Source organism: Berghia stephanieae, chromosome 11 (assembly GCF_034508935.2).
Source record: "Berghia stephanieae isolate SIO BIC M18660-M18661 chromosome 11, UCSD_Bste_1.3, whole genome shotgun sequence".
Lineage (NCBI taxonomy): Eukaryota > Metazoa > Mollusca > Gastropoda > Nudibranchia > Aeolidiidae > Berghia > Berghia stephanieae.
The window spans coordinates 43,195,968-43,213,467 of NC_088370.1; the positions used below are offsets into that span (position 1 = coordinate 43,195,968).

General features: G+C 35.8%; 1 protein-coding gene across 1 annotated transcript in view; it reads right to left on the reverse strand.

Moving 5' to 3' along the window:
- Window positions 1–8,070: 8,070 nt before the first annotated feature.
- The window catches only part of LOC144957093 (metalloprotease mig-17-like), a 12,270-nt gene continuing 2,840 nt past the window's right edge, over window positions 8,071–17,500 (reverse strand). The window contains exons 3-8 of the mRNA XM_078888057.1: window positions 14,441–14,484; window positions 13,264–13,369; window positions 12,537–12,695; window positions 10,200–10,283; window positions 9,463–9,577; window positions 8,071–8,350 (exon numbers count right to left, since the gene is read on the reverse strand). Of these exons, the coding sequence (XP_078744183.1) occupies window positions 8,216–8,350; window positions 9,463–9,577; window positions 10,200–10,283; window positions 12,537–12,695; window positions 13,264–13,369; window positions 14,441–14,484 (643 nt within the window). The 3' untranslated portion in view covers window positions 8,071–8,215. The remainder of the gene's footprint in view (window positions 8,351–9,462; window positions 9,578–10,199; window positions 10,284–12,536; window positions 12,696–13,263; window positions 13,370–14,440; window positions 14,485–17,500) is intronic.

Below are 17,500 nucleotides of genomic sequence, written 5' to 3' on the forward strand. Positions count from 1 at the left end.
GGCCAGTCGCTCTATTCCTTCTATATACTGGAAGATTTTTATCTTTTGGGACTTTGTAGATATTATATCTACACCATTAAGACACCAGAGCTTTTAACTTTGATTGTATAATCTTCAAGGATCAAACCCGAGCCCGCTGTCAAGGATTACATAATAACCCCTTACCAATTGCCTGGAAGTGGAATTTTACGAGCCCGATCCTGTTATCAGAGGAATAGATCATCCAAGCCCATCAACTGCCTGGAAACGTAAACTTACGAACCTGACATATTATCATAAGTTACGTAAAATATTCATATCTCTATTTGTAACTGCCACGATCACTGTTTATCTCTTTTAATTAAATTTCATCATTATTTTTATTTCATTGTAAACAAATCGTTAATTGTTTTTCATTTATAGTAACTAGTAAATTCTGGGGCCTCACTCTACATATATCTTTACGCATAGTCGAGTAGCTCTTTACTCACTTGAGACCATGACATTTTGGAGGGGACACATATAAAGAATTGAATTTATTTAGTTACTTATATCTATTTCATCTAACTTTAAAGTTTAAATTGTAAAACTCTTAATTGCCCCACTTGATCATATTTTAATTGAACTCCCTATTTACAGGATTAATATTTTTTTCTTTTTCATTTCTTCATTTAAATGGAATAGCAATTTATCCATTCATTCTTTCATTCAAATTGAATAGCATTTTATTGATTCATTCCTTCATTCATTTATTCATTTATAAATTATTCATTAATTCATTGTTCATTCATTTATTTATTCATTCATTCATTCATCCATTCATTCGTTTATTCACTCATTTATCCAATCATTCATACATTTATTCCTCCCTTCATTCTTTCATTCATACATTATCCATTCATTCATTCATCTATTCACTCAGTTTTTCATTCATTCATTCATTCCTTGTCCACTTTGTTATTACATCACTCATTTCATTTTGTTGTTTGTCTCATTCATGAATTGTTTTCAATATGTTTACATTCCATAACGATTCATTCACCTATCATCCAATCACTCAGTGTTGTGAACACATTTTGTAACTATTGTAAATCTTACGATATTTTATTGTTTTGTATTTCAGACATCACTGTTAAACACTCTTCAATGCCTAATTACAATTGTTGAACAACCATTGAACAAGAGAGAGGTCCCAGCCACGAACTGAGTTGGTAAATATATCCTTCATTATTCTCTTTTACATGAGTTGGGCATCACATAGTAACTATAGACATCGTGATTTGTTTTGCATAGTGATTTGTTTTAAATACATTTTTGGCATACTACTGTTACCGAAAACCACTTATATATTATGTTCTGAAAAGTGAGTCTTTAAAAACTAAATAATAATAAAAGGAGTCTACTAGCCGTCGTGTTATATTTAGTGATAGATAACTTGGGATTATTTTGGCATCCTATTATTGTTATCACACTCTAGTATATTAGCGTCATTGCGAATAATTGTACACAAACTAACGACGAGTCACACACATTGGTGATACATTTTTCATAGTAACATAGTTTAGAGTACACGCGATTGACACATTGTTATTGACACAAGTCATAATAACTCCGCATTGTATTGACACATGGCTTTATAAGATATAACGATAAAAGGCATCAAATTCAACATACATAATAAGTTGAAATAAAAGAGAGAGATTTCTAAAAATAGAACAGTTCATTCCAGTAAGTGTAAATAAATAAAACAGTCAGTAACAGTATCCTGTCAATATAATATATATAAAATATCGTAACTAATTGATTGCAAAAATGGAAGCATATAAAAGATACTTAAGTCTCGCAAAGGACTTAGAAATACCCCAGGAAAGAATATTTTCATGGTGCGAAGAGAAAATAAAAGAAGAAAATGAAGAAAGAATACGTAGAGAAGAACGAGAAGAAAGAGTCCAAGAAAGGGAACTAAAAAGACAAATAGCTTTAGCAGAAGAAGAAACCAAAAGGACCCAAATGATGCTGGAAATTGAAAAAACAAAAACCGGTCATGAAAGAAAACATAATAATAGTGATGAATTTTTCGTGAAACTTCCACGCATGCCAACATACGATGAACGCTCAGACTGTCTAGAATCCTTCTTACACCGATTCGAAGTTCAGGCTAAAGGTTATCGTTGGCCAGAAAGCAAATGGGCCACAGCCTTGATTAACTGCTTATCTGGAGAACCGCTAAAAGTTTTCTATACCTTAACAACTGAAGATGCAGATGATTATGGTAAAATTAAAGACGCTCTACTAAAAAGATTTAGATTAACGGAAGATGGTTACCAGGAAAGGTTTCACACTGCAAAACCGGAAAGTGGAGAAGACTTTAATACATTCGTGAACCGAATTACTCAATTTCTAAATCGGTGGCTTGAGTTGGCAAACGTAAAACAAGACGACTTTGCAGGCCTTTACTATCTCACGCTGAAGAATCGAATCTATCAAGCTTGCAACCCAGATTTAGTCGCATTCTTTAAAGAGAGAAAGCCAGAAAACTTGGACAAATTAAAAATCTACGCAGAAAATTTTAACAGCGCACATCCATTGACACCCCTTAGCAGAACATTGAAGGAACCATACTACGCTGCCGCTGCTCAGAGTCCATGTACACCTAAAGTTCAATACTCAAATAGAACGAGCCGATCAATCACTCGGAACACGCAAGTGAAACAGGATGACCATAGTAACAAACCATGGAACAAACAGTTCAATAGAGACCATAGCCGATCCTATCAAAACAAAACAAGAAATAGCACTGACAATAATACTGAGTATAAGAAAACCAACAAACCTATAATTAAATGTCAATATTGTGGAATGAAAGGCCACACAGCAGACAAATGTTACAAAATCGTGGGATATCCAAAAGAAACTGCAAATGCATCACTCCAAACAAGTGTAAACAATCAGACACTAGTAATGTCAGGAGAAAATATAAATGTGTATTGCGTAAAAGGTATGTCACTTTTAACACAAACTCATAAATCAGGATCGCTATTTTTTTGTGAAGGCAAAGCTAATGGAACTGATTGCAAAATATTGAGAGACACAGGATGCAGTACAGTAGGAATAAAAGCATCTTTGATCAATGACGAAGACAGAACTGGAAAAACGGTACAATGCATCACATTCAGTGGCACAGTCGAAACCTTTGAAACAGCTAACGTGTACATAGAAACCCCATACTATACAGGAATAGTGGAATGCTGTATACTTCCCAACCCCGTCGCTGATGTTATTGTTGGCAATATAAAAGGTCTTATAGACAACCCAACAGATGTAAAAGAATGGTCATTAACCCAAGAAACAGCTTGTCTAGCAGAAACAAGAAAGATGACTAAGACAACAGAGAAGCCAATGACTATTTCTCTAGAACCACAACAATTTGACAGGAACACGTTCATTGAAGAACAGAAAAAGGACCCGACTTTAACATCATATTTCAATATCGCAAACAAAGGGACGAAATCAAAAGTTGAATACATCATTGAAAAAGATATTCTGTTCAGGTTACATAGGAAAAGAAACAAAATAGCTAAACAACTGGTCACGCCGAGTATTTACAGAAACAAAATCCTTGGAATAGCGCACGATTCAATAACTTCTGGACATCTTGAGAGCTCTTCCACATTGAAGAGAATATCCGAGAATTTCACATGGCCTGGAATTACTAAAGACGTCCGAGAATACGTGAAATCTTGTGACACATGCCAAAGAAGAGTTGCGAAAGGCAGAATACCGAGATTGCCATCAGAGACAACCCCAGTTATTGAAAAAGTTTTTCAAAAAGTTGCAATTGACATTATAGGCCCTTTAAAAAAATCAGATAGAAACCATACACACATACTAACACTAGTCGATTACGCAACCAAGTGGCCAGAAGCGATAGCATTGAAATCAACTACATCGGATCACATAGCTGAAGCATTGATGACAATTTTTACTAGAGTAGGCATACCAAATGAGATACTGTCGGACAATGGACCCCAATTTACATCACATTTGATGCATGAAACCATGAAACTCATGGGAATCCAACACTCATTCACAACTCCCTACCACCCCCAAGCAAATGGTCTTTGTGAAAGATTTAATGGCACTCTAAAGAATATGTTAAGAAAAGTGTCAGCAGAAAAACCAGATGATTGGGACAGATACTTACCAGCAATCCTATTTGCATATAGAGAAATACCCCAAGAATCTACAGGCTACTCCCCATTTGAGTTGATGTATGGACGATCACCTCGCGGCCCGATCAATATAGTAGCCGACATTTGTAAAGGGAATGAGGAGGACAATAACGAAATTATGTTTGCTTACGAATATGTAAGAAACCTGAAAGACAGAATAGAGGACACATGTAAGCTAGCACAGGAATCCGTCACTAAAAAAGCAGAGAAATACAAGGAATACTCTGATCGCAAAAGCAAATCAAGAAAATTTGAGATTGGTGACAAAGTACTAATACTCTTACCCGATGACTCGAGTAAACTTTTAGCTACATGGAAAGGACCATTCAAAATAACAGCAGTAAAATCTAATGTTAATTACGAGATTAAAATTAACAACACAACAAAGACATTCCATGCAAATATGCTAAAAAAATATTTTGATAGAGACACAGTGTCGCAACCTATGTTTACTAATATCGAAGCTTCAAATGCAGGATCAATCATACCGTTGGTCATGGGACACAGACACCCGAGACAGAAAAACGAACAAAAATCGCACAATTGCAACCACCTAAGACAAAAAAAGAAGTACGCAAAGTACTTGGGCTCCTACATTTTTACAGGAAATACATTTACAACTTCGCGCACATCGCGACACACCACTAACAAATCTGACAAAGAAAGGGTCACCGAACAAAATTGTTTGGACAGAAGCGTGTCAGAATAGCTTTAACCAATTAAAGGCATTACTCTGTTCAGAACCAATTCTTAAATTACCCGACATGTCAAAAGAATTTGTTGTAAGAACTGACGCGTCTGATAAGGGCATCGCAGGTGTACTATTACAGGAACATGAGGGAACTCTAATGCCTTGCTTATATGCAAGCAGAGAATTATTGGACAGAGAATCACGATACTCTGTAATAGAGCGTGAAGGACTGGCCATCGTCTTTGCTTTAAAGACATTCAGCAGATATCTACTGCTAAAAGAGTTTGTGGTCGAAACGGACCATAAACCACTCACGTACATAAGAAATAACAAAATGAATAATAGTAGAGTACTAAGGTGGAGTCTATTTTTGCAAAATTACACTTTCAGTATCTCTCACATACCAGGCTGTGAAAATATTCACGCCGACCTACTTTCTCGATTAGTGTAAACACGTGAGAAGGGTATAACTTAACCTCCCATGCATACTGTTAGTTACCTCGCAAATTATGCCAAATCAGAACGCACAAATTCGATAATTTTGTTTGTAAACATGATGACCCATTCATGATTTGGGAAATCTTCTCTTTATCTATTATTGTTATGAATTTTCACTCATTTATGATTAATAATTGAAATGTCAATATTCCATTTACATTTTCATTCATTTCATTCAGTAAATTACCTTCATATCATCAACTTAAATCATGCTTCATTGCCATCACTATTGTTTATCACAATGATTTGTAATCACATTGCCATCATGTTGTTCATCACAATGATTTGTAATCACCATCTTTCATTGTTATTGTCACCCATTCATATACCTACGTTAATATAAACATTTCCATGTCTAGTTAATAAATAATTTAATTGTAGCACAAATCATAACAATGGATTAATGCTAGAGTATCATGATAGTAAATTTACTTCCGTTTGTAAAATCTATCTTTCCCATAATGGTTAAAGAGTATATTTTAAACGTGGGTGGGGGTGTCACAGTAAAGGTTGTTCACAATTATCTTATTAAATTTTATTTTATTAAGAACTGAATTCATCTCACTCCAGTTATATTTCGGTAGGCTTAGATAAACTTTACCTTCTAATATTAGATCGTCTTTCCTTTTATAGCCTTCCCTCGAATTAATTTTTAATTAGTGAATACTTTTCGTTCTACATTCTGTCACGTAGCCACTTATTATAAAAGCTGATAGGTCTAACACTCTACACTCACTTCTCTTCACAATCTATGCCGGACGGCCAGTCGCTCTATTCCTTCTATATACTGGAAGATTTTTATCTTTTGGGACTTTGTAGATATTATATCTACACCATTAAGACGCCAGAGCTTTGAACTTTGATTGTATAATCTTCAAGGATCAAACCCGAGCCCGCTGTCAAGGATTACATAATAACCCCTTACCAATTGCCTGGAAGTGGAATTTTACGAGCCCGATCCTGTTATCAGAGGAATAGATCATCCAAGCCCATCAACTGCCTGGAAACGTAAACTTACGAACCTGACATATTATCATAAGTTACGTAAAATATTCATATCTCTATTTGTAACTGCCACGATCACTGTTTATCTCTTTTAATTAAATTTCATCATTATTTTTATTTCATTGTAAACAAATCGTTAATTGTTTTTCATTTATAGTAACTAGTAAATTCTGGGGCCTCACTCTACATATATCTTTACGCATAGTCGAGTAGCTCTTTACTCACTTGAGACCATGACAAAGAAGAAGAAGAAGAAGAAGAAGAAGAAGAAGAAGAAGAAGAAGAAGAAGAAGAAGGGATGAGGATGACAATGATGAAGCGGAGGAAGAAGATGAGGAGGAAGAAGATGATGAGAATGAGGAAGAAAAGAACAAGGAAGAAGGGAGACATGGTTATAATGATGATGGTGATTACGTCCATGTTGATGATGGCTGGACAAGATTTTAAAGAGGGCAAAACTGATCGTAACATTTCAGTTATTTGTAGAAATACTTTTTTGGGGACTAAAATATAATTAAAATGTTAGCAGTTTAAAAAGAAAGAAGTTAAAGTTCAGGTTTTTCTTCTCGCTAAAAGCATTGGTAAGAAGAGTTTTGATAATCGATAAAGAAATAAATGAATAAATAGATAAATAAATAAATAAATAAATAAATAAATAAATAAATTGAAATTCAAATGAAAAAAATAATTAGAAAAGCGTGAGGGAACGTAGATTTACCTGGAACAGATGGTGCCTCTTCGTTGGAGACACACTGGCCTCTGGAACACCACTATAAAAAATACACAAAGAAAACAGTAAATAAATAGTGAATTATTTTAGGATATTAATGTGTCCTACGCCTCCATCGGTTTTGTGGATTTGAGATGAATCACTCGATTTCTGACCTGTAGGTACATGGTTCGAGTCCGGATGGCCGAAGTGTAGTTAAGTCTTTGGGAAAAAAAGCTCTTTATTCACATTTTCTCACCATATTCAAGTGTGAAATGAGTGGATATCCTGTAACATCATTGTCTCTTTAGAAAAAAATGGTTATAGCAACTCAAAGGTGATATGCTTCGTCCTAAGTGTTGCTGTGTTATCTTGGGATACATAGTAAATCCCTATCCCAAAGCAACACTTAACACGTAGGACGAGACATGACGCCTGTTAGACGATATTACATTTTCTGATAAAAAACAACGCTGCTAACGTTCAGGTACTTATTTTACACCTGAGTACGGTGAGATAATGTGAGTAAAGAACCGTCTCCAAGGACTCAACTATGCGCCGCTCAGAGTAGAACTCGAACCCATGGCGTTCCGATTCGAAGGCGAGTGTTATATCACAGAATACATAGCCGCACTATTACTATATTATTATAATTGAAATACTAACTTAACCATCAAAATCGAAATGATTTGGATGGTTAACCCTCTCCTTACCGACCATAGAAAAATCGTCACAATGGCTACGATCCAACCAGCACTTTTATCATTCAGATTTCTTTTGTGGATCGCAAAATTTAAAGAAAAATGTGTTATCATTCTAGCCATAAAAACGTGACACTTTGTTGTAGAGTTCATTTTGCTGATCAATATTTTGCACAGAATGTATTTGTTGCTTTTCTGTTTGAGTTAGAAGAAAAAAAAACAATTTTTGTGTTGGGTGGGTGTGAAATTTTGAGGAAAATTCTGAAAATGGCTGGTAAGGAAGGGTTAACAATACACAGAGCCTTTCAATGTTAACCCTTTCATGAGTATTTTTACAATCCCTAATTTCTGGCAGGCACCATCGCTCAGTAATAATAATTTTTAAAAATTAGTACAACAATCAAATCTCTACCTTTTGGTCGCCACAGGTCGTGAATTCACCAGCTATAATGGAGCCGCAATAGCCAGGATCACTGGGTAAGTAACAGTACATGCGTCGACACATTGAATTGAATCCTCGCCTGGACTGGACGCTCTGCAATGAAAAACATTCACATTGTTGATAATATTATGTGTCGGGACGATATCGAGGACTGGACAACTACTTCTTCGTCTTCGTCGTCATCATCTTCACCATCATCTTCACCATCATCTTCATCATCATCTTCTTCATCATCTTCACCATCATCTTCTTCATCATCTTCACCATCATCTTCACCATCATCTTCACCATCATCTTCTTCACCATCATCTTCTTCATCATCTTCACCATCATCTTCACCATCATCTTCACCATCATCTTCACCATCATCTTCTTCCTCTTCTTCTTCTTCTTCTTCATTTTTATCATTTTCGTCTCCATCTCCTGCTTCTTCTTCTTCTTCTTCTTCTTCTTCTTCTTCTTCTTCTTCTTCTTCTTCTTCTTCTTCTTCTTCTTCTTCTTCTTCTTCTTCTTCTTCTACTTCTTTTTCTTCCTCCCACCGCCTCGATTAGATGATGGAAGTGTTGACTTTCTAACCAAAAACGTAACCCATCGTCTCAAAACAGTAATACACGTAGTACTATGTCAGGTCAGCCTTGTGTTCAAATTGGATTATAAGTATAAGCTAACCTTATAACATTTTGGTTAAATAAGTGTTTTCATTTGGGGGTCTTGAAAGCATAGTTGTTAGAGCACTCGCAGTCCACCCTGCAGTGATTGGGTACCTGGGTCTGTTAGATCTGGCGGAAAGTACATTGCGATAGACTTTTACAAATGGTTGAAAGCAATTGCTATTTTTCATTCCATGCTATAGAAACCGGAGTAAACTCCGGCTCCTTGAGTCTTATGGCTCTGAAGGAAAACGTAAAATGACGTCATTGAAGAATTCGAGTTCTGTTGTTCAAAATTTGAAAAAAAAAATAATCAAATATTGAAATTCAGATCATTTTTTACTTAAAAATCAAATTTTCTTCTTCAAGTTCCTCCCGACAGACGACCGATTTGTGGCAATGGGTCACAAAGAAGAGACTTAGGTTTAACAACTGCCGTACAAATAACACCAAATCAATAAATATACACCAAAACATAGCAAAACAGTATAAAATAAAATATATATTTCTTTTAAATGTAATCAAGAAGGTTGGATAAAGTATCACCAGCCTTACTCGACAAAAATAGGAGCGAGGACCTTTGGCCAATCGGCATTGCTCATCAGCGTTGAAGCTCCGCCCACTGGGTATGACGTCATCCGCTTTTGGTTCATTTCGAGTACAAGAGGACCTGAAATGTACGAAATAATTGAAATTAAACTTAGTCATCACCACTATGTCCATCATCATCATCATCGTCATCATCATCATCATCGTCATCATCATCGTCGTCATCATTGTCGTCATCATCATCGTCGTCATCATCGTCATTGTCGTCATCATCATCATCATCATCATCATCATCATCATCATCATCATGCAAGGGGCTGAGAGAGAAAAAAATTGTGAGTAAATAGCCTTTTCCAAAGACTGAACCTGGCGCTGCTCACAGCGAGACTCGGCCGGGACCTGCAGCAACCCACAAACCGACTGTAAACCCACACATAATGGCACAACAGTTTTTTTCTATTTCAAAGTAAAAGTTATCAGATTGTTTTGTTAAAGCCTTTGTAATTCCATTCTAGTAAACCCTAAGACAGAATCATACTTCTGATGGGGTTGGGGGGAACCCACACCGGAGACTGACTCCGACGACCCTGCACTGCCGTACTCTGCCGTCTTCCGGATAAAGACGTCGGGCACTGACAAAATACTAAGAATAAAGAGAAGAGCCGCTATACCAACCCATACCAAGCTCGAAAATAAACGGCAGAGGGCGTCAGGTGCCTGGTATGGGTAAGTCTAACGGCTACTTCTCTTTATTCTTAGTATTTTGTCTGTGCCGGACTTCTTTATCCTGAAGGGTCGTTGGAGTCAGTCTCCGGTCTGGGTTAGCCCTAAGGGTTAGTTTGAGGGTTAAGGCCGTTGGTCAGTTCCATGCCAGAATGCAGTCATAGTGTTATCAATCATATCTTCATTATTTATTAATATAATATGAGATTTTATATAGAGCAATATCGACTAAACGTGCTCAAAGCGCTTTACAAGGAGTCAATGTAACATGTAGGACGGGACATGACGCCCGTTAGGCGATATTACTTTTTTATCGGACAGAGACAACGCTGTTAACGATCAGGTACTCATTTTACACCTGAGTACGGTGAGAGAATGTGAGTAAAGAGCCTTCTCTAAGGACTCACTTATGCGCCCAGCGAGGCTCGAACCCATTACCTTCGATCCGAAAGCGAGTGTCATACCACTAGACCACATAGCCGACATTTCCATAAGGCACGTTGTAAAATAGAATTCTTTCATGACGTTGGATTTATTAAATGAGTTATTTTCAGTGCGCCACTTAACACTACGAGCTTGCGAGTGAGTGTTACTGCGCAGTAAAAATAAAGAATAAAATTAACTCATTCTATCCTAGAGATTTTTGCTGCTTTTCAAAATTAGGAACAATGTATAAACATGAGCATGTACAAAGATAGTTTTATTCAACTACTATTATCATGTAAAAACTAAAAACATTAGCTTTGTTACTACGTCTATAATTTGTCTCATAAAAATGTAATAAATAGGCATGGGGTAAAAGTAACCCGGTTAAACTACGTATTTTGACGGTGTTAGTGTTGAGTGAGTTAATACATATCCATGAATTCCTTTTTATTCCTCCCTTTATAGTAAGTTTCTTAGATATTTCGTAACCAATAAGTTGTAACAGACTTTATTTTTGAATTCATTCAAATAATAAATAGAGTGATCATTTTAGAAAATATACTTACTTCTCCATCATCAAAACATATAAGAAAGCCTTGGTATACTCTATTTTTACGTTGAATTTGTTTTCATACTCACCAATTCAAATGGTCTTTTTCAACCGCTATTTATGTCAATCAAATGAGCGAGAATATTTGTAAAAAAAAAGGAGATATGAAATGAGTTTCAAAACATTATTCAACGATTGAGTTTTTACTAAGAAATAGTGGGTATTCCAACATTAGGGGTAGATTAATCATAGTTTAAAAACTATATCTTTATCTTTATTTTCTTTTAAAATCCCTGCTTTGTGGCTTATCTAGGAAGGATTAGTGAACATTACTTAGTCATGTTTTTCGTGGTATTCCGAACCGGCATATTGAATTAAATTTAAAAAACTAAAATTTCCTTTATTCATCCCATAAGGGAAATTTGTCTCTAGGGTCTATTCCAAGGGAAGACGGGAATAACCCAGGCGACAGCCGCAGTGCAGCGCCGCAAATTGAGCTAGGGCGAGGTGACTTGCTCAAGGCGACACAGTGCAGCGGCGGGTGATCGAACTCGGTACCTTCCGAGTACGAAGCAAAGAGTCATGCAGCCCCTTTCATAATGTTGTTGATCTATTTCACCCCCCCCCCCAACATTTCATTGAACAGGTAACTATGCCTGTGGTAATACACTCATTATGGGTTTTCGAGCAGCGCGAATCATCAAGCTTTCCACATCTCGTTTTTTTCTTAATTTCAAAACAAACTAAATTTAAATAATCCCGATTGATCATTTTTATGCAGCTGCATTTAGCCCGACGACTGGATTAACTGAGTATTTATTACCTTAACCCTCTCCTTACCAGCCATTTTCAGAATTTTCCCCAAAACTTCACACCCACCCAACACAAAAACAGACATTTCTTACTCAAACAGAAAAGCAACAAGCACATTCTATACATAATCTTGTTCGACAATATGAGCTCTGTTACAGAATGTCAAGTTTTTATAGATAGTATGCAGATGACGTCACTCAGGCCTTTGTTATTGTTTTTGCCATCCGCGTTTGTGAGTTGTTCTCACTAAACTGTATTAACCAGGCTATAAAAGTTCATGGTTACACAGAGTTTGTGTGTTGGTCCATTATACTTCCGGATGGCAATGTTGTGAACTCCTTGGCCAAGCGCATTCTATCTATAGCTATAGCAAAAAGAAATGAAATCTGGATGAGAAAAGTGACGGTTGCATCGTAACAAATGTGACGATTTTCCAATAGGTGGTAAGGAGAGGGTTAAAACCGACCCCCAAAAAACAACATTTCCGGATGTGAATAAAAGTGGGGCGCGTTAATTTTATTTCATTGTATAATTTTGCCCAGACTTTCTCCAGTTTATTTTAACTTACGTTTCCAAAAAAGCTCCAAATGCGTCCACTGAACAAGGGGAGAATATCCAAGGATTGGAGACAGACCTTTGTTCCGTGGGGAAGATCGCTTGCGTGGACATGACATTGGCTGTGTAATCACTGCACTGGCGATAATTTCCATCATGCTCAGCATCTAGGCTGAAGAGTTGAATTAAACAAAAACATTTAAAAAATCTTTAATTTTGTTAATTTGTGCGGCTATGTGGTCTTGTGGTATGACACTCGCTTTCGGTTCGGAAGGTCCTGGGTTCGAGCCTCGCTCGGCGCATAGTCCTTGGAAATGGCTCTTTACTCACATCCTCTATCCGTACTCAGGTGTAAAATGAGTACCTGGCCTGTTAACAGCGTTGTCTCTGTCCAAAAAAAATTATAACATCGCCTAATAGGCGTCATGTATCGTCCTACATGATATGTGTTGCTGTTGACAAGGGATCTGCTGTTGGTAGTCATCACGATGATACAGCATTTATTCAAATTCATTTCAAAGTTTTATTTTTAGACAATTGCCAATATAAATTATACAATAACTTGGAATTAACAATTTACACTTTTAAGAAGGTGAAATCAATAACAATTAGGTAAAAATGAAAACAAATAAGCAAACAAACAATCAGACAAAACAAAAAACAAAAAACAAAAACAAACCAAAAAAAAAAAGAAAGAAAAACAAAAACAAAACGAAAGAAAAAAACCCACCAAGACTTACCTGTGTCCCAGTTCATGTGCACTCACAGCTCCAGACGTGCCCGTGAAGTATTCTTCTATCAAAGACACCGAATTGTTCGTGCAGGCTGTTCCAATAAAGGCAACTCCTGTGTTGGAATAAATTGAAGGGAGATAAAAGCGTTTTCGAATGAAGCAAAGATTAAATATATCATTAACACGGATGTCAAATGAACATTTCTATTGAACAGATTTTATTAATTCGCTTTATCCGACTTTAAATTTGAGTTGGTTTTTAAAATTTAATGTACACGGCAATATGAGGCTATGTCAAAGGTCGTTTTCGTAACATTCGAAACACCTTACCCAAATAATTATATTCCTTTGAAAAACAAACAAAAAAAATTTTTTTTTTGTTCTCATCAGTCTCTTTAAGATTGGAGAAACAGACATTTGTGAATGTGGAGATGGGAAGCAGGATGCCACACATGTTTTGCTGGACTGTACAAAGTACAATGAGCAAAGGGCGACAATTTGGCCTGAGAAGACAACAGTAAAGTCGATGCTCTATGAGTCTCAGCACGAGCTTGGGAGGACCACATAATTCCTGCATCTTGTTGACCTTAAGCTATAAAGACATCATGAGGTGAAAGAAGAAGAAGAAGAAGTCTCTTTAGGTTGAATAATGAAAAATAAGCCAAAAAAAAAAACAAAAAAACAAAAAAACAAAAAAACAAAACAAAACAAAAAAACAAAAAAAACAAACAAAAAAACAAAAAAACAAAACAAAACAAAAAAAAAAAAAAAAAAAAAAACAACAAAAAAAAACCCCAAAAACAACAGCAACAAAAACGGATGGTTCAGGAACAAGAGAATATAAGAACTAGTTTCTGACGGGTTCAATTTTTCGACACTTTAAAAAGCTATACTTAGCATAATTTTTATGCGAGAATGTCATTTTTTGGGGAGTGTATTTTTTTTATCTAACCTATAAAAACAGATGAAAGTTTGTTGTTGTTGTTTTTTTTTCTCAAAATTACCGAGTGTTAGTACATATGGAATGCCGAACACGCAGACTGTACTGTCTGAAATAGAAATATGGTTCAATATATCCTGCTAGAAATAAACTAAATGAATCTCCGTGAAGCGCATTGATCATGGTAAATCCATATAATACTCTATATAAATAATCATTTAAATTTATTCAGTGATACACTTACCAATGGTTGACGGATCACGCCCATTGCTGCCTGCAATATCGTACCTGAAATAAATATTTAATCTATTTAATTGTAATCAACCGATTTAACTAACCATGAGGTACTTGACCAATCAAAACGCGGGAACTGTGACACGCCCTCAAAGCCGCTCGGACAAATATAGATAGTATAAATTTGACGTTATTGCTTTTTGCCCTCCGCGTTTATGAGTAATTCTCACTAAACTGTATTAACCAAACTATAAACGTTCAAGGTTACACATAGTTTTGTGTATTGGTCCGTTATACTTACGGATAGCAATGTTGTGAGCTTCTTAGCCAAGCGCATACTATCTATAACCTGTTGTTTACAAACAAACGAATGAAGGAAGTTGACATCACTGAGTGATTTGTTCCCTCTTGATTCCCTCAATCTGACAAAATACACAATATAGTTTTCTTTGATGGTCCCACTGACGACCAGGCATGTAGATCCAAATTTCTATGTTAAGATCGTGTGGCTTGCTTAATTTAGCACTGTCATTGTATAGATAGAATGCCGTTGACGCCACTTAGGTCTTTGTTATTGTTTGTTGCCATCCTTGTTTATGAGTAATTCTCACTAAACTGTATTAACCAGACTATAACTGGTCATGGTTACACATAGTTTGTGTGTTGGTCCGTTTACTTCCAGATGGTAAAGTTGTGAGTTGCTTACCAAGCGCACACTATCTATAGATAGAATGCGCTTGGCCAAGGAGTTCACAACATTGCCATCCGGAAGTACAACGGACCAACACACAAACTCTGTGTAACCATGAACTTTTATAGTCTGGTTAATACAGTTTAGTGAGAACAACTCACAAACGCGGATGGCAAAAACAATAACAAAGGCCTGAGTGACGTTATCTTCGAACTATCTATAGATACATTGCCATCCGGAAGTATAACGGACCAACACACAAAACTGTGTAACCATGAACGTTTATATTCTGATTAATACAGTTTAGTGAGAATTACTCATGAACGCGGGTGGCAAAAAACAATAACAAAGACATGAGTGACGTCAACTTCGAACTATCTATAGATAGAACGAAGATGACGCCACTCATGGTGGTAATGGGAGTGATGGTGGTGTTGATGGTGATGATAGTAGTGACAATAATAATAATAAATTAATTGATTAATTTTTAAATTTAATTTGATATTATTAATTTTTATCTATTTATTTATCTATTTATTTATCTATTTATTTATCTATTCATTTATTTGTTTGTTTGTTTCTGTAGTTATTTATCCATTTATTTATTTATCTTTTAAACTTTAAATTGTCATGTGGATATAACTCTTTCCATTAATTTCATGATTTTGTAGACTGGTTTGTAAATGTTGACCAGTAAAATGCATGACATCTGAAACAATGTAAAATCATAATTTATCAGAGACTAATGTATGCTTTATTATCGTTGTTGCTTTCATTGTTATTTTTGTCATTAATATTTCATTGTACTATAAACTTTGTACATTTATGATTCATTCGATCTTGACCAGTTTTCAATTACCAGTATTCTATGCAGGGGCGTGGCTCTATTGGTTCAAATGGTGCCTGGCACCACATCCATGTTTTAAAAATGGATAACAGCATTTTTTAAAAATATATAAAACTGAGAAATGGTATATATCGCCTTTTATCAACAGTACGAAACAGACTCCCTTTCCGTCACAACGCCTTCTACCCACGCTTTTCTCCCGATTCACACAGTCCGTTGATGACTGTCGTCAGCGACTGTGTACTATGGCTGAGCGAGTGACTGGATTTCCCCACTCAAACGATTCCAAGGAGCGGGTCTTTGCTAGCTCCATTTAAGGCTATTACTATAATGTACTATAATGTTGCCACATTGAATACCTGGCTTGAATTTTTACCATCTTCACATACGAGAAAAAACCCGCCTCAGGTGCCGAGAACTTTTTGCTCCAACTCTGTTGGACTGGGGAATAATAGTTAATGTTGGTCATTTACGTCCTAGTCATAGTATGGTAACTTCGACCATCTTTATTATTATCGAAATCACGATTATTAACAAGTTCATTTGTTTCTCTCTGTGTGTCGTGATTATTGTATATATTAATTTATTATTATTATTATTATTATTATTATTATTATTATTATTATTATTATTATCATCATCATCATCATCATCATCATCATCATCATCATCATCATCATCATCATCATCATCATCATCATCATCATCATCATCATCATCATATATATATTATTATTATTATTATTATTATTATTATTTATTATTATTATTATTATTATTATTATTATTATTATTGCTGCAAAAATTGATATGAAGGAATGTGAACGAGTTAAGTCAACCATTTCTTGATAGTGATGCTATATGCTAAATGCATGATCTTCGCGTGAATATGCGTGTTTGACTTTGTGTGTGTGTGCGTGCGCGTTCATCTCACATACACACACACACACGCACACACAGATAGGTAGATAGATAGATAGATAGATAGATAGATAGATAGATAGAGAGAGAGAGATAGATAGATAGATAGATAGAGAGAGAGAGAGAGAGAGAGAGAGAGAGAGAGAGAGAGAGAGAGAGAGAGAGAGAGAGAGAGAGAGAGAGAGAGAGATCTTGTAAGGTGTAATGTTTGATTTCCGAAGTGGAATGGGGCTGTTTCATGACGTAACTACAGTACTCTTTTAATAGGCCATGGGCTGTTTACATTCTTACGCTTTGTAAGTTTTGAAATTACCCTTTGTTCGGTTGACATTCAATGTCTGCATGTGTCCCTTTAGCCATTTCCCCTCAGTGCCCAAACTCCAATCATTCGTTCGTGATTTATATAAACAAACTATTGAAAAGATTTGCAGGAATAGAAACATCACCATGCAAATTTACTTTACAAGTATGTACGTTTTTTTTTTCTTTCTTTTATATTTACAAATGAAGCATGTGTAAGTCATTTTCGTCTGGCACCACTTTATACTGTAAGCATGCCACGCCGCTGATTCTATGATTGTATTTTTCGATTGTAAAACTGTCCGTGAATG